The sequence below is a fragment of the Herpailurus yagouaroundi genome, unplaced genomic scaffold (assembly GCF_014898765.1).
Source record: "Herpailurus yagouaroundi ecotype Mexico unplaced genomic scaffold, PumYag 140, whole genome shotgun sequence".
NCBI lineage: Eukaryota > Metazoa > Chordata > Mammalia > Carnivora > Felidae > Herpailurus > Herpailurus yagouaroundi.
In genome coordinates, this window is record NW_024412395.1 from 50,880,386 (window position 1) to 50,905,536 (window position 25,151).

Here is a 25,151-nt window from a genome sequence, read left to right on the forward strand (position 1 = left end):
AAGGCAAGAGAAAATCATTATTCCCCCAGCATGTATACGATCAGACCAGGTCAAGTTTGGTCCACTTTCTGGGGTGCCCGGGTGGCTCAGTCGGTTGAGTGTCTGACTTCGGCTCAGGTCATGATCTCGTGGTTTGTGAGTTAGAGCCCCACATCAGGCCCTCTGCTGTCCACACAGAGCCCACTCCAGATCATCTGTCCCACACCCCCTCTCTCTCTGCTCCTTCCCCACTTGCACTCTCTCTCAAAAACAAACATTTGAAAAAAAAAAAAAGATTGGTCACTTTCCCCCTCAGCTACCACTCCATTTCTTTACTTTCCTTTTTTTTAATAAAAAAAAAAAAAAAAAAAAAAAATCCTGTCTCCTCCTGCTTTCTATTAAACCAGTCAGGCTTTCACACCTAGCACTTCACCAAAACTACTCTTTTCAAGGTTACCAATGATTTTCATGTTGCTAAATTCAACAGTCATTTCCCAGTCCTCATTTTACCTGATGGCAGCATCTGATACAACTGCTCACCTCTCCCTCCTTGAAATGCTTTCTCTACTTGGCTTCTAGGAAGTGTTAGTACCTATGACTTTCCCTCCTACCTCGCTGGCCACCTGTGGCAGATACACAATATGCACTGCTGTATTCCCAGCACCTAAAACAGTTACTGACACTTAGTAGGCCCTCAAAGAATGAACTGTAAACGATTCAAGTTTCTTCAAAGCTACAAGTCTTTTATATTAAGAATTTTATACAATTTCCCAACCAGATAGTAGAGAAAGATTAAGTATTGGAGAAAATAAAATGTCTGTTTAATAGGTATTCAATTGACCTTGAAATCAGTCAATTCTGTACTATCATTTTTCAGTTGAGTCAGGCCCCTTAATTAAAATAAGTTCAAATGTGACACACCAGCATCACGAATTTTAATTTAAAACTACAGTCATGATTTGCCTTCGCCAAATATACATTCTCTCAGGTAGTCCATCCGAGCTTCCTCTGTTGACAGTGCCATAGAGTTCCATTCAAAATGAGGGATCTGTAAAATACGCAACGTAGTTTGAATTTAAAGTTTTAAAGCAACAACAAAAAGCATCAGAGAAGACTTGTAAGCACTACTAAGCCAAACTGTAGGAGCCTATTAAATTAGCTCACATAAGCATAAACCATTTTCAGAAGCCAGGTGGGTCCTTCTCCCAGATAAAGACCAGATACCTCCTGCCTCACGGCTGCTTTCACCTTCCTGTTCCTACAATACCAACAGTGGACATTTTTTCCTATGTACCTTTCCTACATACACACACTAGCCTTTTTGTCTTGTATCTCTACCCATCTCCACAGTGCCTCTCTCTCTTGTAAGATAAATAAATATAAAAACCAACAGATCTTCTACAGATAATAAAATAAATGATTTTTATTTCCTATTCAAAAAACATGGAGAATGTCTGTTTTGGAGATATTTTAATATAACTGTTTTTTTAATATTAAAAAAAGGTAATTCTAGAACTGTCACATTAAAAGGGAACACATACTGGATGGACCTAGAAAGTATAATGCTAAGTTAAATAAGTCAGACAGAGAAAGACAAATACCATTATGACTTCATTCATGTGTGATTAAGAAACAAAACAAATGAACAAAGAAAAAAAGAAACCAAAAAACCAGACTCTTTTTTTTTTTTTTTTTTTTTGCGAGAGAGAGAGAGAGGTAGAGAGAGTGAGCACATGTGTGTGCATGCATGCAAGGGAGGGAGGGGCAGAGGGAGAGAGAAAATCTCTGCTGACAGCTCAGAGCCCAACACAGGGCTTTGTCTCACGACCATAAGATCATGACCTGAGCCAAATTAAGAGTCCGACGCTTAACTAATTGAGCCACCCAAGAGTCCCAAACACCAGATTCTTAAATACAGAGAACAGACAGGTAACCACCTGTCAGAGAGGAGATGGGTGGAGGGGAAGGGTGAAATAGATAAAGGGGATTAAGAGGTACAAACTTCTACTTGCAAAATAAATAAATTATGGAGATGAAAAGTAGAGCATAGGGAATTTAGTCTGGAAGACTGCAAAATGTTTGAGGACAGATGATCACTACACTTAATTGTGGTGAGCACTGAGTAATGTACAGAATTGTTGAATCATGTTGTATACCTGAAATGAATATAAAAATGTATGTTAATTATACTCCAATTTTTAAAAAAAGAAAACACATGTACATCTAGTTTTCTGAGTTCTTTAGGGGCAGAATTAACATCAGTATTTCATACCTGAATTACACGATACCCCAAAATTTCCAAATGTCGTTTTTTCATAGCAGATTTCCCCTTTAAGTGAGGGGTGTTGCTACAAAAAGCTCTTGAATCCAAAAATTCCAAAGCAATCCTACACAAGATTAAAAATATATATATTTACTTCTGAAATCAAAATGAAAAACTAAGTAATTATAAGCGTTTCAGGAACAAAGTTACATCTTCATAAATTAACAAAAACCAAATGAATATATGAGTATGCTAAGTTATATTCTACTTAAATTGGTAACTAGGGACAAATAAGGCTACTCATTAGAACTTACACCATATTATAGTAAAAATTTCCACGCTTTCTCATTTGTTTCCTTGTCCAACATATATTTATTATGCAACTACCATATGGAAGGCACTGTGAGGGACACAAACATAAAGAGATACAGCTTATAGTCTAACAAAACATGTGATACATATTAAGTAACTGTAATGCAGTGTAGGAAGTGGCTAAGTGCTATGAGATAAGTAGAGATGTATGGGAGCTCCAAAGAAGATACTATTTACTTCCACTGAGGACAATCAGAGGGTTAGCACTTTAGTTAGATTGCTAAGCCTTGGACAGCAAGGGACAGACAGTAAGTCAGAAGACACATGAAAAGCAAAGACACAGGAAAAGATGATATGAGCAGCAGATACTCCTACAATTAATCCTTGTTAACAGAGTTCATTCAGTTATGCCAAATTTAACGTTTAATTAACAAAATCTGAAACTAAGAAATAAGATACCTTTCAGCTCCTGGTGGCAGTGTTGATCCAGTTATTTGGGTATTTGATTCCCAGTGCATTTTTGGTAGTTTTCCCAAAGTTATATTATTGCTTCCATATGGAAGAGGTTTTTTTCTTTTATCCAAGATACACTCAAAATCTAAGGAAGTACAGGAATCAACAGTATGAATTAAGTAAATTCCTACAGGTATAGGTTTAAAGACATATTTTATTTACTTAAAATTTTTTTTAACATTTATTTTTGAGAGAGAGACAGAGAGTGAGAAAGAGAGGGGGAGGGAGAGAGAGAGAGAGAGCGCGAGTGTGAGTGAGGAAAGGGCAGAGAGAGGGAGACAGAGGATCCGAAGCAGGCTCCGTGCTGTGAGTGCAGAGCCTGATGCAGGGCTCAAACTCACAAACTGTAAGATCGTGACCTGAGACGAAATCAAGAGTTGGCCACCTAAACGACTGAGCCACTCAGGCGCCCTAAAGATATATTTTAAACATGTATATACATATATAGAGACATACATGTCTATAGACACAAAGAATGATGTACCTCCCTAATTACCCAACTTGTTTTATAAGATCTGGTCCAATGGCACCTGTCTTTGAAAATCAATCAATAAAAATCAACCAACAAGTATTACTAAACTAGATTTAGCATGGAGTTATATTTAGCACTGGTACAGGCCAAATCACATTAAGTTTTATTTTAATCCTCTTAAATCTCCTGGTAACATTTGGAGAAAGCTAAACCCACTCATCTGAAGGAAAGGTTGAAACATGTATCCTGTCTTTCCTGCAGGAACTGTACAAGAGAGTAACTAAATAGTCGATATGGGGAAGTTCTTTTTAGACAAAATCCAGCTAAGGCAGAAGAAATGATACAGAATATCACTACTTTACCACCCCTAACGAATGATGGATTTAGACAATAATTTTAATGGCTAATAAAATCTGTAGGTGAAAAACTGATAGGAGAACTTTCTAATGGATAAGCTGATGAATCTTTAATATAATAAAAATAAGACAACCAGCATAGTGTGTCTTCTGATATGATGCACTAAGAAGTTCATACCACTTATGAAATAGTCTGGGCAAAATAAATAAAGGACAGGAATCTAGCCTGAATCTAATCAAGGCCCTAGACCTAAGGACTGGCTTACAGGAAAACAAGGGATGCAGGAGCATGTTGAATGATACAACAGGGTTGCAACTGGAAAAGTCTAGATGGTGAAAAAAATTTTCTTTCAATAAATAAATTGTAAGGGGAAAAGAGAAAAGTAGAACTTAAAAATGTAATGTTTGGATTCCAATTTCAAAAAATAAACAGTAAAATAAAACATACAAAAGACAATTGAGACATTCGAACATTGACAAGCTATGTGATATTAAGAAATTATTGGGGCGCCTGGATGGCTCAGTTGGTTAAACGTCCAACTTCATTTGGTCATGGTCCAACCTTCGTTTGGACAGGTCATGATCTCACAGTTCCTGAGTTCCAGCCCTGTGATCCGGCTCTCTGCTGTCAGCACAGAGCCCACTTCGGATCCTGTTCTCTCTCTCTGCCCCGCCCAAGCTCTCACGTACGCACTCTGTCAAAAATAGACACATATTTTTTTAAGTTTACTTACTTATGAGAGAGAGAGAGAGAGAGAGAGAGAGAGAGAGAGAGAGAGAGAGGAAATGAGCAGAGGACGGGCAGAGAGGGAGAGGGAGAATCCCAGGCAGGCATTTGCTGTCAGCACAGAGTTCGACCTGGGGGGCTTGATCCCAGGAACCACTGAGCCACCCAGGCTCCCCAAAAATAAACATTTAAAAAATTGTTATCAATGGCTATAGGGGTGTTCATGATGGTACTGTGGTTATGCATCTTTTTAGATATACATTTTAAGATGGTATGTCTGATTTGCTTGAAAAGGATCAAGTGAATTTTGATAACTGTTGATGCTGGGTGGAGGTTCATCATGCTATTCTATCTTTGTACTTGTTTTGAAATTTTTTTGTAATAAAAACAATGGTAAATATATTTAAACCAAGAAAAACAAAACAGGACCAAAATGAAAAAAGAAACAACAAATGAAAAGGAGGAAAGAGTAGGTTTAGTTATCTGCTTTTTATACATAAGGGAAACTGAGGCACTGAAGCAACTTCAAGCTAAGTATCAAACATGAAATATAGTTCTCTCATTGAGGGAACGAATTCTGGAGCTAGAATGCCTAGGTCAAATACTGGCTCAGCCATTTGCCAACTATATAACCTTGGGCACACAATAATGTCTCTGGGCCTCAATTTCCTAATATATGAAATAGAATAATTTACGTATCTAGTAAGGGCATAATAAAGAAGTTTATTATATATAAAGCATTGAAGACAGCATCTAACACGTAAGAAACAATATGTAGTTATATCAATTGCTATTGCTGTTGTTGTATGAAACTGCAGCATTGTTTGACAGCTGCGTGTACCAACAAAATATCCTCAAAAAAATCTAAGGATTAAATAAACATCACATACTCACTCAATGAAATATGTATGAAGTCACTAAAAATAATATATATCTATGGGCACAGAAAAATATTTACAATATGTAAACATAGCTACAACCACTATATAGAATAAGCCCTTTTTTGTTTTAAACAAGTCAGAAAAACACACAGTAAAAGTAAACAATGATTAAACATGGTAATTCTTCTTTTTTGTTATCTGTACTTTCTGGGTTTTTTAAGTATATATTTTGTAATTTTTTTAAAAATGTGTGTCTTGAGGCTCCATAGCTCAGGGGTTAGAGCACTGGTCTCGTAAAAATGTGTGTCTTTTTTGGGGGCGCCGGGGTGGCTCAGTCGGTTGGGCATCTGACTTTAGCTCAGGTCATGATCTCATGGCTGGTGACTTCAAGCCCCGTGCCAAACTCAGTGCTGACAGCTCAGAGCCTGGAGCTTGTTTCGGGTTCTGCTTCTCCTCTCTCTCTGCCTGTCCGCCACTCACACTTTGTCTCTCTCTCCTTCAAAAATAAACAAACATTAAAAAAATTTTTTTAATATGGGTTTTTAAAACCCTAAGCAATGCTTCCAATCCACAGTTATTAATCATACTATTATACTGTCTTAATTATGCCATATCCATATACACAAATATTACCAGTTAAACCTTATTTTAATGATTTATATACATTTTCACATAAAAATAAGCCTTTTGACAGCAGGAAGTACAAAAATGAGTTGGAAATACAATGGGATATAGTAATCCTGGTTTCAGTACTAATTACATGTTATGCATGATTTGTAATACATGATTTTTTTTTACTTTTTTCTTTTCTGTATTTTCCAAATGTTTTACATAGATGTGACTCTAATCAGAAAGAAACATTAACAAAAACAATAAAATGCAGTAACAGGAATGAAGAGCCAGTCACAGTGCCTGTCACAAAGCTGGTGCTCAATAATTTTAAATTATGAGATGGAGTTACCCACCATTTTCACATTCATACTTTAGTGCATTTCCTTCCTTTAGTGCATTATTTTTACAGGAGTATATTTTAAAATATAGAAATATATAATTTTTTAAATGTTTATTTACTTTGAGAGAGAGAGAGGGAGAAAGGGAGTAAAATGGGGTCGGTGGGGAGGGTGCAGAGAGACAGGGAGAGAATCCCAAGTAGGCTCCTGTCAGTGCAGAGCGCGACGCAGGGCTCAATCTCTCAAACCATCAAGAAAAATCAAGAGTTAGATGCTTAACCGACTGAGCCACTCAGGTGCCCCAAAATACACATATATTTTAAACAGTGCAGATTAACAGGAGTATGCAGACACAGTCCCCAATCTGTGAGTTTTCAACTTTACTATGGTACAAAAGTGATAAGCATTCAATAGAAACCATACTTCAGATTTTTAATTTGGATCCTGCGTGGGCTAACATGCACTACAATAATCTCTTTTGATGCTGGGCAGCAATAGTGAGGACTGACAACTGACACAGTTAGAACCATTCTGTTTTTCACTTTCAGTACAGTATTCAATAAATTATATGAGATATTCAATACCTTACTGTAAAACAGGCTTTGTGATAGATGTTTTTGCCCAACTGTAGGCTAATGTAAGTGTTCTGAGCACATTTTAGGTAAACTAAGCTAAACTGTGATGTTCAGCATGTTACATGTATTAAATGCATTTTTGACTCACAATATTTCCAATGTAAAATGGGTCTCCTGGGATATAACCCCATGGTAAGCCAAGGAAGATCTATGTCAATCTTTTAAAACAACCCTGTCACAGGGTGTAGGTCGTCCCCCAATAACTAATACTTCCATTCATTTTTAATAATAGAATTAGCTGAGTACATAACCCGGAATAAAAACCACATTTTCTTAACTTACACATAGCCAAGTGTGGCCATGGGGTATAATTAAAAGCAGTATGTGCAGAAGCGCCTGGGTGGTTCAGTTGGCTAAGCGTCCAACTCTTGATTTCGGCTCAGGTATGGTCTCACAGTTTGTGGGCTAGAGTCCCGCGTCAGACTCCACATGTCGGCAGTATGAACCTTGCTTGGGATTCTCTCTCTCCCTTTCTCTCTGTCCCTCTCCTGCTCATGCTCTCCCTCTCTCTCTCTCTCTCTGCACCACCCCCCAAACAGTATATGCAACTTCAAGGAACGGTACTTAAGGGACACCCTTCCCTTTCCTTCCTTCTCCCTTCTGCTCAGATTATAGATGTGTTGGCTAAAGTAGAAGGAGTCATTTTGGACCAAAAAGTGGAAGCTACATGTTGAGGTTATAAATTATAATAAAATAGAAGGATCCTGAACTTTAATGTTCACGGAGCTGGCATCCCAGCCTTGGATGCCAGTTACACATACAGGAGAAGGAAATAACTTTAAGTTCCTATTATTTGTGGATTTTTGTCACTCATAGCCAAATATAATCCTGACTAACATAAAACCAAACAACTGAGAATATGTGTTTTGTAGTACAAGATGAGGGTATTAATGACTATTGGGTTCAGCCTTCGGCTGAATACAAAAATCACACACACACACACACACACACACACACACACACACACACCATCTGATCACCCATTTCTGCTCAGGGACTGGAATCTGTGCAGTTCCTGTTCTCTCTAGTTGTAAGACATGATTTCTAGATCCTTTGTTTCCAGGCCCTATTTGTCACTCTCACAAAATGTAACGCTCAAAAGAAGAATACAATACTAAGATATGTCTGAAGGCCAGAATACAGTGAGACTACCAACTTTCTTGTTATTCTTAATAACATAGTTTAAAACAGTATTTGACTTTTGGTAACCATTTACAGTATTAGTTTATATCAAGCTTTTAACACTTTATAACATCCTGTATGTATGCAGAAGTTTTCTAATCCTAAATTTTATAAAGTTTATGTTAATCCTCTTAAAACCTCATCTTTTCCTTTAAGTCCACATTTGAATTTAGCTATTTTTTAAAGTTTATTTATTTATTTTGAGAGAGAGAGAGAGAGCACACAGTAGGTGAGGAGCAGAGAGAGAGGAAGAGACAGAATCCCAAGCAGGCTCCATGCCATCAGTGCAGAGCCCAATGTGGGACTCAAATTCATGAACTGAAAGATCATGACCTGAGCCGAGATCAAGAGTCAGACACCTAAACAACTGAGCCACCCGGGTGCCCTGAATTTAGCTATTAAAAAAAAAAATCTTATGTTGCCACCCAATTTATCAGCTGGCCAACCAACTTTATGTCATCCATGATGAAATCAGAATGCCTTCTACAACTAGACCACTGAGAAACAAGGTTAACCAGGTTAGAGTTGATCATACGTACCTATGGAAATCTTCATCCAGGTTGATAATCCAACTTAGTTTTTATGATAAGCTTAAAACAATGAAATTGTTTCAGGGTACTTAGTGGAGAGGAAAAGAACTTTTGAAGATCTAAGAATGTTCAGTGAATCTGAACCTGGGATTTACTTAGAATTTTTTAAAAATATTTTTTAATGTTTATTTACTTTGGGGGGGGGTAGAGAGCATGAGTGGGGGAGGGGCAGAGAGAGGGGAAGACACAGAATCCAAAGCAGGGTCCACACTCTGAGCTGTCAGCACAGAGCCCGATGCGGGCTCGAACTCACAGAACGTGAGATCATGACCTCAGCCGAAGCCAGACACTTAATAGATTGAGCCACCCAGGAGCCCCTGGGTTTTGCTTACAATTAGTAAAAGATAAGTAAAAAATTTTTTTTGAAAACCAGCAAAATGCTGACGGTTATCAAAGCTGGACCATGAGAACCTGAGAAATCACTGTACTCTTCTATTTCAGTCTGTTTGGAAATTTCCATTTGATGAGACAATTCTACTTTAATTAGTTCAGTCTTCTGGGGCGCCTGGGTGGCTCAGTTGGTTAAGAGTCCAACTCTTGATTTTGGTTTATGATCTCACAGTTTGTGAGTTCGAGCCCCGCGTGGGGCTCTGTGCCTATAGCGTGCAGCCTGCTTGCGATTCTCCCTCTCTCTCTGCCCCTCCCCTGCTCATACTCTGTTTCTCAAAAATAAATAATAAATAAATTTCAAAAAAAAAAAAAAACCTTTAAAAATAGATCTACCCTATGACCCAGCAACAGCACTGCTAGGAATTTACTCAAGGGATACAGGAGTGCTGATGCATAGGGGCACTTGTACCCCAATGTTTATAGCAGCACTCTCAACAATAGCCAAATTATGGAAAGAGCCTAAATGTCCATCAGCTGATGAATGGATAAAGAAATTGTGGTTTATATACACAATGGAACACTACTTGACAATGAGAAAGAATGAAATCTGGCCTTTGTAGCAACGTGGATGGAACTGGAGAGTGTGATGCTAAGTGAATTAAGTCATACAGAGAAAGACAGATACCATATGTTTTCACTCTTATGTGGATCCTGAGAAACTTAACAGAAGACCATGGGGGAGGGGAAGGAAAAAAAAAGTTAGAGAGGGAGAGAGCCAAAGCATAAGAGACTCTTAAAAACTGAGAACAAACTGAGGGTTGATGGGGGGTGGGAGGGAGGGGAGGGTGGGTGATGGGCACTGAGGAGGGCACCTGTTGGGATGAGCACTGGGTGTTGTATGGAAACCAATTTTACAATTAATTTCATACTTAAAAAAATAATTATAAAATGAAAAAGTGGTCTTAGAGTGATAAAAATAAATAAATAAGTAAATAAGTAAACAAACAAACTTTTATAAAAAAAAAATTAGTTTAGTCTTCTGAAAGTACCTAGTAACCTGCCAAATACTTACCTATTTTATGGTAATAAGGTGTAAGAACCGAGGCTTTTACATAATTGGTTCCTCCTAACACCTCTGCTAACATTTTATTAATCTGCTGTTGTGCTCCATTCACGCTGCCAGTATCTTTATGAAAATAAAAATAATTACTTCACTTAAAATAGGTTAATCCATTTTTTAATAAAAATCATCCCAATTCTGCAAACCAAAAAACAAAGATTAGTATTTTCAACAAGAGCTTCAGTATACCATATGCAATGATATTAAATTCAGAACAATGTAAGTTCTGTATTTTCTACCAAAAGAGGATTAGTGTCCTAAGTATTAAGAAATTCTTATAACACAAATCTCACCTACAGAACGGTTCTACTAAATAGGTCATGGCACTCGCAGCAACTCTGGTGTCATGGTTAGGCTTAGCAAGGTACTAACTAAAGTTTACTTTGGAATTAAACTTTGCTGTCTGACCCAAAGAAAACTCAAACCTTTATTATACTGTTGTTGGCAGAAGCGGTCATGAAACCATGGAATCTGATACTCAGGGCACTCCAAGCAGACAGCTCTGTTTAACTCCATAAGACGTAATTGGACCCTCATACTTAAAGATGAACATAAAACTGAAAGCAAAAATAAAATATTAATGGATTTTAACAGGTTTTTCACATTCATTTATTCCCATTATTTGTTAGTACTTTTAGTCTCATATTATAAAATCATCTCATTTGTACACACATGCTTTATATTTTTTAATTATTCAATGGTTTGATTAGGAACAACTCTTATGTCATTTTCACTACTCACAAACATTAGAACTACATTTTTAAAAATACAACCAAAGAATTTTCATTGACCTAATATTTCACATTAGGAACCAATCCTAAAGAAACAAAGATGAGGTCAGTGATTCATATATAACAGTCATTATTTATAATAATGAAGAATTGGAAACAACTTACATGATAACAAATGCTATCACATTCACATCATGGCAGATTATATAGACACTAAAAAAATCATGACATCAAAAAATACTTAATGGCATGCAGAACTGTTCAAAATATAGTTCAATGACCATAGGCAACATACAAAAGTGATATATAAATAATCCAAATTTTGTTTTAAAATACAGATAGATATATAAACACACACATAAGAACAGGAGACAGACAGAAAAAAAAGATACACTCCAAAACATTATTTAAAGTGGTAGTTTCACTTGGCAAAAGATGATGAGTAATATCTTACTTTCGTTTTTATACTTTTCTATGTTTTCCAAATTTTCTACAAGCAGGAAATACTTTTATAAACAGAAAAACATATATTAACATTCGAGTGCTTCAGTAGAGGTAGAGTTGAAACCTGGCTAAAAGCACAAGTAATAATTTGATAAAATATAGGTACATACATTCAAGTTGAGAATCCATTTTGGCTAAGAATTTAATGTTAAAAATAGCCTGCAGCAGATCTTCTGGAAAATATTCAAGTGTGGCCAAAGAGAAACCAAGAAACACTAACATGAGAGGATCCAGTACACCTAAAACAAAATTACCATTAAAAAATTTATAATGTACAACCACTACACATATACATAAGTACACACTTTATTCAGTTCAAACCAGGTTTTTAAAAAATAATATAAACACAGCCTTTTTTAAATACAAACACAGCTTTGACAAAACTCATCTATACTGTTAATAAGACAGGATAGTGGTGAAGTGCTTACATCTGGGTGGGAATAGAGTAGGAAAGGGGGACAGGAGAGAAGGATACTGAGGTAATACTCTGTTTCTTCACCTGGATCAGATTCCTTGGGTGATTCAATTTGTATAAATTCATACTACATGCTAAGGATATGTAAATGTTCCTGTATTATTATTTCACTTCCATAAAAAGTGTTTCAAATTGCTTTGAAAAGAGAAAGAATTCAAAACAAAAGGTCAATGGTGTATGTAAAAACTGGTCCTAGTCTTTATAAATTGGTAACAATATAATATTGTTCAGAATGTGTTAGGTATCCCAGCGCCTGGGTGGCTGGGTTGGTTGAGCCACTGACTCTAGATAAACGCTCAGGTCATGATCTTGCAGTCATAAGATCAAGCCTCACATTAGGCTCCTCCCTTTTTCTCTGCCCTGCTCTCTGCCTCTCCTCTGCTCGTGTGTGCACTCTCTCTCTCTCTCTCTCTCTCTCTCAAAATACATAAATAAACTTTAAAAAAAGAGAATGTGTTAGGCGTCATTCCAACTTTACATATATATTAACTCACTGAAATCTCACTTCAGTATACGGCAGGAACAATTATTATCTCCTCTTTGTAAATAAGTATACAGAGGCACAGAGAAGTTAAATGACTTGCCTAAAGTCACACAGTTAGCAGCAAGTGGAGGCTAGACTACTATTCTGTGCTGCTGTGTAGGGATCTCAAATATCCAGGCTGAGTGTAGACACATGTGAAGCTCAGATTTCATATAGCAGTTCCTCCCTTTCCTGTCCCCCAACAGCATGACACATGTCCCAGAGTACAAGACTAAGGTTATTTAGCTGATTTGCCTTATCCAAGAGACATTTCTGATGAGAAGGAAGGGGTCCCTATTGACAGCAATATTCTTAGAAAGGACAACAAAGATGTTAAATCTTTTCTTCTGGATTTTTTTGCTGAGTCTATTTAATAAATCAAAATCAAGTCATAAATGAGGTTAATAGTAACCTGTCAAAATTGTATTTATTCAAAATAAAGAAAATTATCACCATTATTTAAAATTTTACTTATAAAGGCTCCCATGAATTTTCCAAACATTCTCTTAGTAAGTCTTAAAAAATCAAAGCTATATTTCTCAACCTTTCTTCTCTTAAACATTTTATTTAAAAAAAAAAAAGGATATGCTTTCATTTCCTTCTGATGGACACAAGACTGAACAACTGGGAGAGCACACCCTAAGTCTCAGATTCAGGTCTCCTCTTTCTACACATAATTCTGTTACTAAAAAAGGGTGTATATGAATGCCACACGTGCATACGCCCATTCATGACTAAATATATACATATCACAACAGCCCATTTTACTTATCTATTTGCAGACAAAGTAGTATCAGACATAGTTCTCATATCATAGTATCGGTCAATGACAAGAGAAAGGAAAAAAAAACAATATCTAGATTATAAGAGACTAAAGAGGTATCATCCTAATGCAATAGGTGGTCCTTGATTAGATCCTGGGTCCAAAATAACCACTCTGAAGAGTATTTGGGGAACCATGGGCTGTGTATTAGATATTAGGGACTACTCATTTTCTTAGATGTGATAACAGTATTATGGTGAAGAGGTCATTATTCTTAGGAGGTACATGCTGAAGCAATTAGGGGTAAAGGGTCACAACAGAACTTACTGTGAAATGGCTCTGAAAAAAAGTAAGACAGCAAGAGAAACAAACAATAAAGCAAATATGATAAAATGTTAACAATTACTAAATCTGCCCATTGAGTATATAGGGGTTCTTTGATTCTTTCCATTTTTTCAAGTTTGACATTTTTTCATAATAAAAATGCTTCAAAAATGGGTACAAACTTTTTTTAGGTCTAGAACTCATGGCTGTTATGGTTACCCCTTAAATGAAGGATATCTCTTACCACAATGGCAATGGTATCCTCCAACCTACTCAATGTACTGCCAAACAATATACCTACTTAAGTAAGAATTAAGGTGTTGAACGCAAATTCCAAAAAATTCATCACTTTGAGGTGGATCATAGTTCAAGACGCTAAATGGAAGAATAATAGGAAGGATCGCAAAAGGGTGGATCTGTATAAACACAACAAAATGTTACAGTTTAAACTTCAGTAAAACAAAACAAAATTTTAACCTAATTATTATTTTGGGTAGAAATCTTTTTCTAACGTGCTGAGAGTTAAATGAACATGCCTACAGTAAAACGATAAATGCGGCACTACTTATTAATTTTTCCACCCTGCTATAATCTACTTAATCCTACCACTAGTTTCTAGTAACTCTAGTATCAACGCAGAAAAAATTAATCAGATAAAATACAAATTAATTTTGTTAGGTGTAAAACCTATTCCAGGATTCATTAGTCATTAAAATGAATAGGAAATAGTATCACTAATTTCCATCCTATCAGCGCATTATAGAGACCCATCATATAATGTAATTAAGGAAGCTAATTAGTTTATAATCATTAGCATTTATTTTTCTTTCATCGATTCATTTTTTAATTTCATTATTCACTCATTCATCCAAAACTTAACGCTTGTCAGGTACAACAGATTTTTATTTTAATTTGGGAGAAATATTGTCTCATAAGTAAAAGCCTTATCTGATATATACAAGAAATTTTAATAAGTGAGCTTCTTCTCACATAATCCAAAAAGCAACATTTTACAAGTAAGTTCCAGAAACAAATCTGTAAGAAAACACACTGACAATTTAAGAATACACAAGTCAGTGTACAGCTTATATTTTTCTCATTTTTCACATTTGGGCTTTTGAATGGAGTCGTTCTTAGTAAAAGTAATATTACAGGATTATAGAAAATAAAAAGAAAATAAAAATCATTCATACTCCATTTCCTAATACAACTACTATTAAGTATTTCCTTCTAGACAATGAAAGTTGACTACAGATCCTAAAAACACTGTAGTGAACCAAAAGATGACTGCTAATCTCCCCAAATCTATACTGCGGGAGGAAGAAACTTTAGAGGAAGAACAAACTGTGGCACCAGACACTAGGATTTAATTTTTAAACTTCAAATTCCAATTAAGTTCTCAAAGTACTTACAATGAACTTATTCTTTTAGAAACTGACAACTACATAAAACTCAATTTCACCTTTTCAGTCTGCTGAAGGACCACCGAAGCTATCCTATCAAGTAGCAAAGTACTGAGGTAATTAGTTCTAGAAAGAAAAGATGCAATCTCAGCCACATTTTTGTAATTAATTTCATCCATCAAACGGTGTAAAGCAGCAACTGTTTCTTCAAGAAGTGACTCAGCAAACCAGTCTCCTTTTAAAGATTTAAGTTCTTCCCATAACAGATTCAAATTGGTGCACTTCTGTAGTCTCTGAAGACCATAGTGATCTAGTTTTTGAAGTAGTTTCAGCTGTTTCCCAGTAGTATTATCCAGATATGTGCGATCATAATGAATCCATCTTAAAACAGATGTGGCGAAACTATTCAGGTCAGTTAGGTCACATTGTGGTAAAACTGCTTCAATTCGAGATATCTCCACTTCATCTAGGTAAGGAGATGGAAGAATGGAAAGGGCATAGACCAGGATGGAAATCTCACTAGGTATAACACTAATTTTCAAATAACTATAAAGGAAGGGGGAGAAAATGAAAAGAACAAAATTAATAAATCAGCAACAATAATGAAATATATTTAAGGTCTGAATATATAATTATTATTATAATTAATAGATGTGGTAGGCTTAAAATACAAGTTAGTTTAAGAAGGGTTAGATAAATTCAAAGATGACAGGTCCACAAAGGATTACTAAGAGAAGTCCTAAGATTTTCTAAGGCACATCCCAAATATTTTACGCAAAAATGAAACCATAGTCCCTAGCAAACCAAAGATCAGTGTCAGAACAATGTTTCCAGTGCTGTGGCTTGTGACAGATTTTGGGCTCAAAGTTTGGTCTGACCTGTCAGGAGCTGGTATGACCTAGCACAGGCCCTGCCATACTGTGATCACTCAGTAACACTAGTTCCCTTCCCACTTCTGCTATATAGGAAGTCCAACCTTAAAAAAAACAGAAAACACAGAACATACAAGTGACCCAATTTTCTACTCCTTTTTCCCCAAATTCACATGATAACAGTCTCACCCCCAAAGTAAGAGTCTTGCCACCAGGACAGCAGTTGTTAAATTGCAAATAAAAAACTGAGAACTTTTAAAGACTCTTTTGGCTTAGACGTACTAGAAGAAAAAATCAAACCTAAATTAAAACAAAGTTGTTGAGCTACTTTTTAAAATATTAAATTAGCATATTAAAATAATCATAATAGTCAGTGCTAGAAAGGGTGCATCAACACAGGCATTTTAAACCTAAAAAGCAACAATATCATTTGACATGGTCAATTCCTGTCTAGGAAACTAGACTAAGAAAATAAACTAAAATGTGGGCAAATGTGAACCTATTTTGGGGCTCCTGGGTGGCTCAGTTGGTTAAGCATCCAACTTCGGCTTGAGTCATGATCTCACAGTTCATGGGTTCGAGCCCTGCATTGGGCTCTGGGCTGACAGCTCAGAGCCTGATGCCTGCTTTGGATTATGTGTCTCCCTCTCTCTCTGCCCCTCCCCTATTCATTCTCTGTCTCTCTCACTCTCTCTCTCAATAATAAACATTAAAAAATTTTTTTAATTTTTTAAATATATAGGATTATGAAAGAAAAATAAATAAGATGCTAGCAAAGATTTGTGTTATGTTAATTCATCATATTTTTACATGGCTAAAATTTAAAAACTAAATATTCAATGAGGGAACACTTAAGTGAATTATGATACAGTCATATGATAGGTAATATCCAGTCATTAAAAAGATTTACAAATAGTTCTAAATGATGTGAGAAAATGCCAAGTGGGTAAGGTTAGGGGGGGGGGGGGAATACAAAACTAATCTCAACTAGGAGGGACAAAAAAATTTTTTTTCAATATATGAAATTTATTGTCAAATTGGTTTCCATACAACACCCAGTGCTCATCCCAACAGGTGCCCTCCTCAATACCCATCACCCACCCTCCCCTCCCTCCCACCCCCCATCAACTCTCAGTTTGTTCTCAGTTTTTAAGAGTCTCTTATGCTTTGGCTGTCTCCCTCTCGAACCTCTTTTTTTTTTTTTTTTCCTTCCCCTCCCCCATGGGTTTCTGTTAAGTTTCTCAGGATCCACATAAGAGTGAAAACATATGGTATCTGTCTTTCTCTGTATGGCTTATTTCACTTAGCATCACACTCTCCAGTTCCATCCATGTTGCTACAAAGGGCCATATTTCATTCTTTCTCATTGCCATGTAGTACTTCATTGTGTATATAAACCACAATTTCTTTATCCATTCATCAGTTGATGGACATTTAGGCTCTTTCCATAACTTGGCTATTGTTGAGAGTGCTGCTATAAACATTGGGGTACAAGTGCCCCTATGCATGAGTACTCCTGTATCCCTTGGGTAAATTCCTAGCAGTGCTATTGCTGGGTCATAGGGTAGTTCTATTTTTAATTTTCTGAGGAACCTCCACACTGTTTTCCAGAGTGGCTGCACCAATTTGCCTTCCCACCAACAGTGCAAGAGGGTTCCCGTTTCTCCACATCCTCTCCAGCATCTATAGTGGAGGGAAAAAATTTTATACACACATGTGTAAGTATTATCACAAATGTATATATATCACAAACTGTTGTCAGTGGATGAATGAGTTTAGGAATGATTTGTATTTTCTTCTTTATACTTTTTTTTATTTTCCAAAATCTCCAAAATAATTGTTATACAATGTTTGGCCCAGTGCCTGACACAAAGTAGGTACTCAATTAGTACTAAATGAATATTTTATTCTTAGAGCCACAAAAAATAAATACACCCTTTTATGTAAAGGGAAAAACTTTATCTGTCTGCAGAATTGACCTAGGAGATAGAACTCTCAATATTTGCCAACCTTGTGATACTTGTCTAAAAGTAAACTCCCAACAGATACAATCTCTTCAACCTCCACTTGATGTTTTTCCTGGAAATAGTTCCTCAAATTCCAAAACTTACATGTGCATGTGTGTTCACTTACAATATCACCACATACCCACCAGTATGGCTAAAATTAGAAAATAAAAATATACAAGTGTTGGCAGGGACGTGGAATAGGAATGTTCACATTCTGCTGGTGGGAATATAAACGGTACAGATACTCTAGAAAACCATTTACCAGGATCTACTGAGGATGAACACATATTTAATCTATGAACCAACAATTACAATCCTTGGTAAATATCTACAGAAGTGCATAGATATATCTACTAAAAGATATGTATGAGGATATTCATAACAGCACTATTCATAATAGCCAAAAACTGGAAACAAAATATCCACTGCCTACAGAATGAATAAAAATATTTTTGTTATATTCTTACAAAGAGAATACCATACAACAAAAACATGGGTAAATCTCATAAACATAATATTGAGCCAAAAGAAGCCAGACACAAAATAGGCAAAACTAATCCATGCAGTTAGAACTAAGTGTAGCAGTTAATCTGGGAGACAGGGGAAGCAGAGTAATGAGGAGAAATGTACCTTACATTTCAATATAGTAAAAGAAAAAAAAAAAAAAAGCCACCAAAAACCAACATTATTCTAGTAAATCAATTCCCTGTGTTCTCTGAATGGTTTCAGGAGCTATTTATATAAACATCTATGTGAATAGTTCAATTAAATTGTGTTCCTTCTAACATCTACTTAATATTGCTTGCACTGAAATAGGGGAAAGTGAGCACCAATGATTTTCATACAACATCTCCCAATTAGGGTTTGGATAAAATTTTAAATTACAGAGACATATAAGGGCCATCCCTACTCGGAGTTACTAAATTTTAACATTGTCATATTTGCTTCAAGTCATTCTATAAAGGAAATAAAACATCACAGGTAAAGTGGAATCCCCTTGTATGATCCCACTTCTGCTCTTATTTTTCTGTTAACATACCTAGAGGCAAACGATATTCTGTAATTTAACTTTTTAAAAAACATTGTGCAGACCAAATAAACCATGCCCCTGGGTCAGTTTATGGTAATTTAGAACATAAAATTCTTCATTCAGAGGCTAATAAAAGTCCATGCTATATGTGAAAAGGGTGAGGAAACAATAATCCTGCATATTAATACCTTGATAAGAAGGAAGTTATTTCTTCAAGAAAAGAGTGAACTTTCTACTAACATACCTATTAAGCTAAATTTTCACCTGATAAGGTGCCACCTCTTATTCTTCAGTTCAAATCCTTCTTAACCTTAACAGCATATACCTTTATTATAATAAAAATCATTTTGAACTACGTGCCAGTCTTTTGATTAATCGCATAGAATCCCATGTCTGGTCTTCCAGGAATCAAACTAAATCAAACTAAATCAAACTAGTATAGAAAAATGGAGGAGAAAAAGATTAATCTAGCTTTAGTTTCACTCAAGACATTATTCTGATCATTAAAATAAAAAAATTTTTAATGGAAAACTCCATTTTGGCTCCATTTCCATAAACATCAATGGAAAACTAACTTCCTAGTTGAAATACAAATGTTATATCCATAGAAAAGCAGAAAATGTTAAATTATATACAAAAATGCTTTTGTAAGTAATATTATTCTTAATATCTTATTTTAAAAAGTAGAAATTAAAAAAATTTAATATGTCATAAGACAATCTAACATGCCTTAAAATAGGCAAGTAAGCAGACTGAAGTCCCCTAAATACGAATGCTCCCAAATGGAGTTTTGCCTTGTTGGGCAGCTCCAATTTTTCGTAGTTATTCTATTCCTGCATGAAAGGAAAATGCCTTGGCTTTTGCCATTATTCATGCCCTAGGGAACTCCTCGCCCTACTGGCTTCATTTCAAAATATACCAGCATGAGCACTTGCAAAATGGGTATTGGAGGAGACAAGTGTGTTAACATTTTAAATAATGAGCCACTTAATTCTGCCTCCAAAAGTTCCAACTCTCTACGTAATCAAGCAAAACAGATGTTGAGTCTAGATTATAAAATAAACACTTTGATTTTAACCTTACCTATGCAGTAATTCTCTGAGTTTCACAAAAAGCTCTTTATTTTGAAAATGGAGAAAAATCAGTGCTCGAGTTATCTTCAATAACTCTATCGGTTTATAGTTATCCAAATGTTTATGCAGAATTGAAGCAATTCTAAAAAGAATGATAAAATATATTAAAAATTCATTCACTTATTTATTAAACATTTACTGAGGAGCTCTTTCATGCCAGACATACACTACTTTAGAGGAATGAATAAAATAAGGTTTTCTGTTCTTGAACAGCTGTCTCAAGAAGGTGACAGAAATGTAAACAACAAAATAGAATGATATAAGAGCTATCAATGAAGTGTGAATGAAATAATATTTAATTATTAATAGTAAGAGGAGGAGGGCGCCTTGATTGCTTAGTTAAGCATCTGACTCGATTTCGGCTCTAGTCATGATGTCGTGGTTCATGAGTTTGAGCCCCACGCCGGCTCTACACTGACTCCCTCTCTCTCTGCCCTTTCCCTACTTGTGTGAGAATTCTCTCTCTCTCTCTCTCTCTCTCTCTCAAAATAAATAAATAAATATTTAAAAAATAATAATAGCAGGGAAAAGCATAAGGTTTCACTTTCTAAATTAAAAAGAACTCAGAAAACAGCCATCAAATTCCACATCTTCCCCCAAAAGAAATCTTTATCAGGATTTACTAACAATTAGCAAAACTGATTTAATTCTCTTCCTTAAATCCACTGGCCCTCTAATGGAACTGATTAAAAACAATGAGAAATGCGCCAAGAAATGGGGCATAAGGAATACTTTAAAAAGGAACATATAATTGATAATAAAACATTAAGTATATATCTGAACTATGTATTTTTTTTCTTCTTAAATTTCAAGTAAAAGAAAGACAATATATGGAGGTATGATTTCAAGGTAACAACTGTGGTATGAAACAAATCAAGTTCACATAGATGCCCTCCACTTTCCAAGACTAAAATGTTCTGGCTTGAGAATAACAATAGCAGCAAATGAAGTGAAAAATACTATAGACAATTTAAAAATCTCTACCTTAAAAAACAAGCTATTTAATAAACAATGCCTTAAGTGTTAATTCCTTATTTCTTCAAAACCAACAGCTAAATTATAGAAAAAAAATAAAGCATCCTCAAAAAAAAATAGTTACTTATGAATGACAACTAAAGATAAGGCCATGAATTTCAGGAAAGACTACTTTTTATTCAGATGTGAATTTCTGCTTTCCATCTCTTCCATTGCTCCCATCACTGCCAAGGCTTGCTGGCTGGTTAGCTCCTCTGACATTAATAATATAGTTGATTTAAGTCTAGAAGAAAAGAAAAATATTTTTATGTTGAATAACTGATGAAGCCTATGAAAGTTTTGTGTTTTTTTTTAAATAACAGTTCTGAGGTAACAAAAAAATATAAACAAAAACTGAATTCTATATATAATTCCAATTTTCTCCCCACCTAATAGGGGATAATATAAATATAATTGAATAAAGAAAAATGGGGCGCCTGGGTGGCGCAGTCGGTTAAGCGTCCAACTTCAGCCAGGTCATGATCTCGCGGTCCGTGAGTTCGAGCCCCGCGTCAGGCTCTGGGCTGATGGCTCAGAGCCTGGAGCCTGTTTCCGATTCTGTGTCTCCCTCTCTCTCTGCCCCTCCCCCGTTCATGCTCTGTCTCTCTCTGTCCCCAAAAAAATAAATAAACGTTGAAAAAAAATAATTGTTTAAAAAAGAAAAATATACTGTTTTCATCAAAGGAATTAGGCTTCAGTACAATCTAATCTTAAACTGTCTCTTAAAAAATAAAGACAAAAGGTTTTTAAACTGATTTTCAAATAAGATAAAGTTATAATGATTATAAAATACAATAATCCAGTGAAATTCAGGACTATAGAGCTAAAGAACTAAAAATTGGCATTCTCACAATATCCCAATTATTCTAAATTGAGTAAGATCTGATCAGGAAGTCAATATACCTGCATATTAACAGAAATCTTACCTACTAAATACTTGCTGTGACACTATAAACTGAAAATTTACAAAGATGATCCATTTTGAAACCATCCAAAATTGCACACTAATACAACTATCTATATATAACTGTATCTTTTAGAATAATTTAGAATTATTCATATTGGATAGCTCTATACCATCCTTTTCATCAACCTTATCAAACATTTTCAAATCCAGCTTCTCCTCAAAGCTTTGCCCAGTCATTTATTGTCTCTATATTTTTCTTTCATTTTCCTGTCTACTATCTATAATCACTAATTTGAGTACTTATTCATAATTATATTGCAGTATCGTGGTATTTATGCAATTCAATTATATATACATTTCTATCCTTTCAATTGGAATATAAACTGCTTGAAGGCAGGGACCCAGTTAAATTCAACTTCTGTACTGCTTTAGAATATGAGATTCCAACAGTACTTAGTGACCAAAAATAAATAATTAAAAAATAAAATTCCAATAAAAGCTTTTTAAGTAGCCATCTTGTTCCCATCTTCATACAGTCTCTTAAAATGTCTTAAATGTCTTCATATAATTCACAGGACTCTTAAAATTAAAACTCTCCCTGTGTGTCCTTTGCTAACAGAGTAATAATGATGCAGATACCTCTATTATGCAACTCCTGGAACCCCTGCTTAACTGAACCTACTAATCATACATATCTCTTGGCTCATACCTAGTAATCATTCATTAACTTAATGTTTGCTCATCTTTGTATCTGAAATAGTCCTATCTACATCAGTGTCAGGCAAAACTGGAAATTTTTTAAAGATAGGAGATAGATAAAATTCACTCCAACCTAGCAAGGGAACGCTTACCAAGGTGCTTAAGAAATGCCTTTGATGACAAATGTGAGGATCACAAAGCACAGAATGGTCCATTGTTAGCACTAATATAATTCTGAATATACCACACCCTATACTGGTGGTGGGAGAGTCTTATACCTGTGTGTAAAGCCTATCAAATGGCCCAGGAAGGGAGAATAAAAGCACTTAAGCGGCATTCTCCACAGAGAATATCCATCTCCCTCATCCTTTGGGTTCACCACCACCAGGAAGTCATTGGCCCTTTCTCAGAATTTAGCAGTAGACTAGCAGAATTTAGCAGTAGAGATGTAAATTAGAACATTCAGAGAAAGCATCAAGGAGCAGACATAAGAGATCATTCTCCCTTCCAGGACTGCATGTGGGTGACATTTGCGCCTTCTAGAACTGCAAGGAGGTCTAAGCTTGCAAGGCCCCATAGAGTCTCAACAAGAAAAACAAAGCATTTTTAGCCAAACTTACTGTTCCTTTTCTTCAGGTCCTGCCATGGGTCCCAATGCTACAAACAGTTTTACAAAGCTATGAGGGTGATTGAACAGAGAAATCATTTCAGTTAGCCTCTTTTTAGCCATTTTAACAAATTCAAAACTATGAAACTGTAGAGAGTGGTATAGACTAAGTATTTTACTGATGGAGTCCAAATCAAGGTGGTTCATATTGCTTAAAAATACCGTATTACACCTTTCTAATAGTGGGTAATAACTATATTTAATATTTCGAAGAAATTTTACTATTCTTCTTGCAACGTTGACCTGGGAAGAATCTATGGTATCAAAAAGATGTTCTGTTTTGTTCACTAATTGGTCTTGAAAATGTTGTGATATTAAAGAAGATATGTTGACCATCAATATAGACAAGGACCTAAAAAGGAAACAAATGCAAAGATTTTTACATTATTTAAGAATAAAAAACAATTCTAAGACTAAATGATTAGATACGGAAGAGAACTAGTTAAAATATTACAGGTTTTATACCACAAAATTTTTCCTTTACTTATGGGACTTGAACACACATCTAGTAATTAAATGCCTTTAGATTTAAAACAAAACAAAACAAAAAAAACATCGAAATAATATCTTTTGTTAAGTGTGTATAATATCTCATTCTATAGATAACTGCCTTGAAGGAAAATATTTCAGTGAAATTCACTCAGAAATCACTTTGGACCAATTGCCTATGAATGCACCATTAAAAGTCTCATTTTATATTTTTGGAAGTAGACTTCGCTTTGTTGCCCCTTTCTCTGTATATCTGTGTCTTACTAAAAAAAATCTTGGCAAAATGTTTCTTACTAATAAATTATTTCATATTTTTTAATGCTTCATGCTAGACAGATAGCAATATATGACAGTAAGTACTGAACTTCTGGCAGCATTTAATATTTCTTCACCAAAAAATACTTTCAAGGAACATAACTCTTCCAGTTATTAAGGAAGACATCAAAATTACAAAGGTGAAGTTCCTGCTTTCAAAACGCAGGTGTTACACAATACAAAAACTGAGCCTGAGTGGCTCAGTCAGTTAAGCATCCAAACTCTTGATCTCAGCTCAGGTCTTGATCTCAGGGTCATGAGTTCAAGCCACACATTGGGCTCTATGCTGGGTGTGGAGCTGATTTAAAAAAAAAAAATCAGAAAACTACAAATATAAAGCATCATAATGTACCCAAAATGAATAAGGAATGCAAAATGTAAAATACATATAACAAATGTTTGGGGATGATCATTAGAAAACATCTACAGAAAAGATATGAAAATGTAAATATAAAAATATCTCAATCATTAGGATAGGGAAATTATTTACATTTATTTTTGTTTCCAAATTTCTTCAACATTTTCAATAAAATATATTTTAAAAACCCAGTTGTGAGGCGCCTAGGTGGCTCAGTCCATTAAGCATCCGACTCTTGGTTTTGGTTCTAGTCATGATCTCATGGTTGGTGAGTTCAAGCCCCACATTGGGCTATGTGCTGACAGTGTGGAGCCGGTTTGGGATTCTCCCTCTCCCTCTCTCTCTGCCCTTCCCCCATTCACTCTCTCTGTCTCTCTCTCTCTCTAATATAAACAAACTTAAATAAAAATTTTTATATTAAATTAAAAAACTCAGTTGTACAATCTCTGGCTTCCCTACTCAAATGTTTAATGCTAACATTAATTAGTAACCTATCATTGCTATTTCACTTAACCATAAAACCCCCTGAAATGATTTTTTAAAACTGTATACTTATTTGTAATTGTAGTTTAGAGTAGGGAAATGTCCAAAGATTTGACTAGATTCTCAATGGAGTCTATAGGAA

The 25,151-nt window shown here is 35.4% G+C and overlaps 1 protein-coding gene across 4 annotated transcripts in view; it reads right to left on the bottom strand.

Moving 5' to 3' along the window:
* Nucleotides 1–695: 695 nt before the first annotated feature.
* FASTKD1 (FAST kinase domains 1) overlaps nt 696–25,151 on the bottom strand; it is a 60,099-nt gene continuing 35,643 nt past the window's right edge. For 2 of the 4 annotated variants that reach the window (XM_040475317.1, XM_040475316.1), the window contains 11 exons: nt 23,318–23,374; nt 21,225–21,335; nt 20,028–20,159; nt 15,093–15,579; nt 13,932–14,046; nt 11,656–11,784; nt 10,736–10,867; nt 10,263–10,376; nt 3,014–3,152; nt 2,252–2,366; nt 696–1,027 (listed from right to left, as the gene is read on the bottom strand). In XM_040475317.1, coding sequence (XP_040331251.1) covers nt 932–1,027; nt 2,252–2,366; nt 3,014–3,152; nt 10,263–10,376; nt 10,736–10,867; nt 11,656–11,784; nt 13,932–14,046; nt 15,093–15,579; nt 20,028–20,159; nt 21,225–21,335; nt 23,318–23,374 — 1,627 coding nt within the window. In that variant the 3' untranslated portion in view covers nt 696–931. Of the gene's footprint in view, nt 1,028–2,251; nt 2,367–3,013; nt 3,153–5,953; nt 6,000–10,262; nt 10,377–10,735; nt 10,868–11,655; nt 11,785–13,931; nt 14,047–15,092; nt 15,580–20,027; nt 20,160–21,224; nt 21,336–23,317; nt 23,717–25,151 lie in introns of those variants that run through there. The other 2 variants (XM_040475313.1, XM_040475315.1) reach the window with 2 other exon arrangements.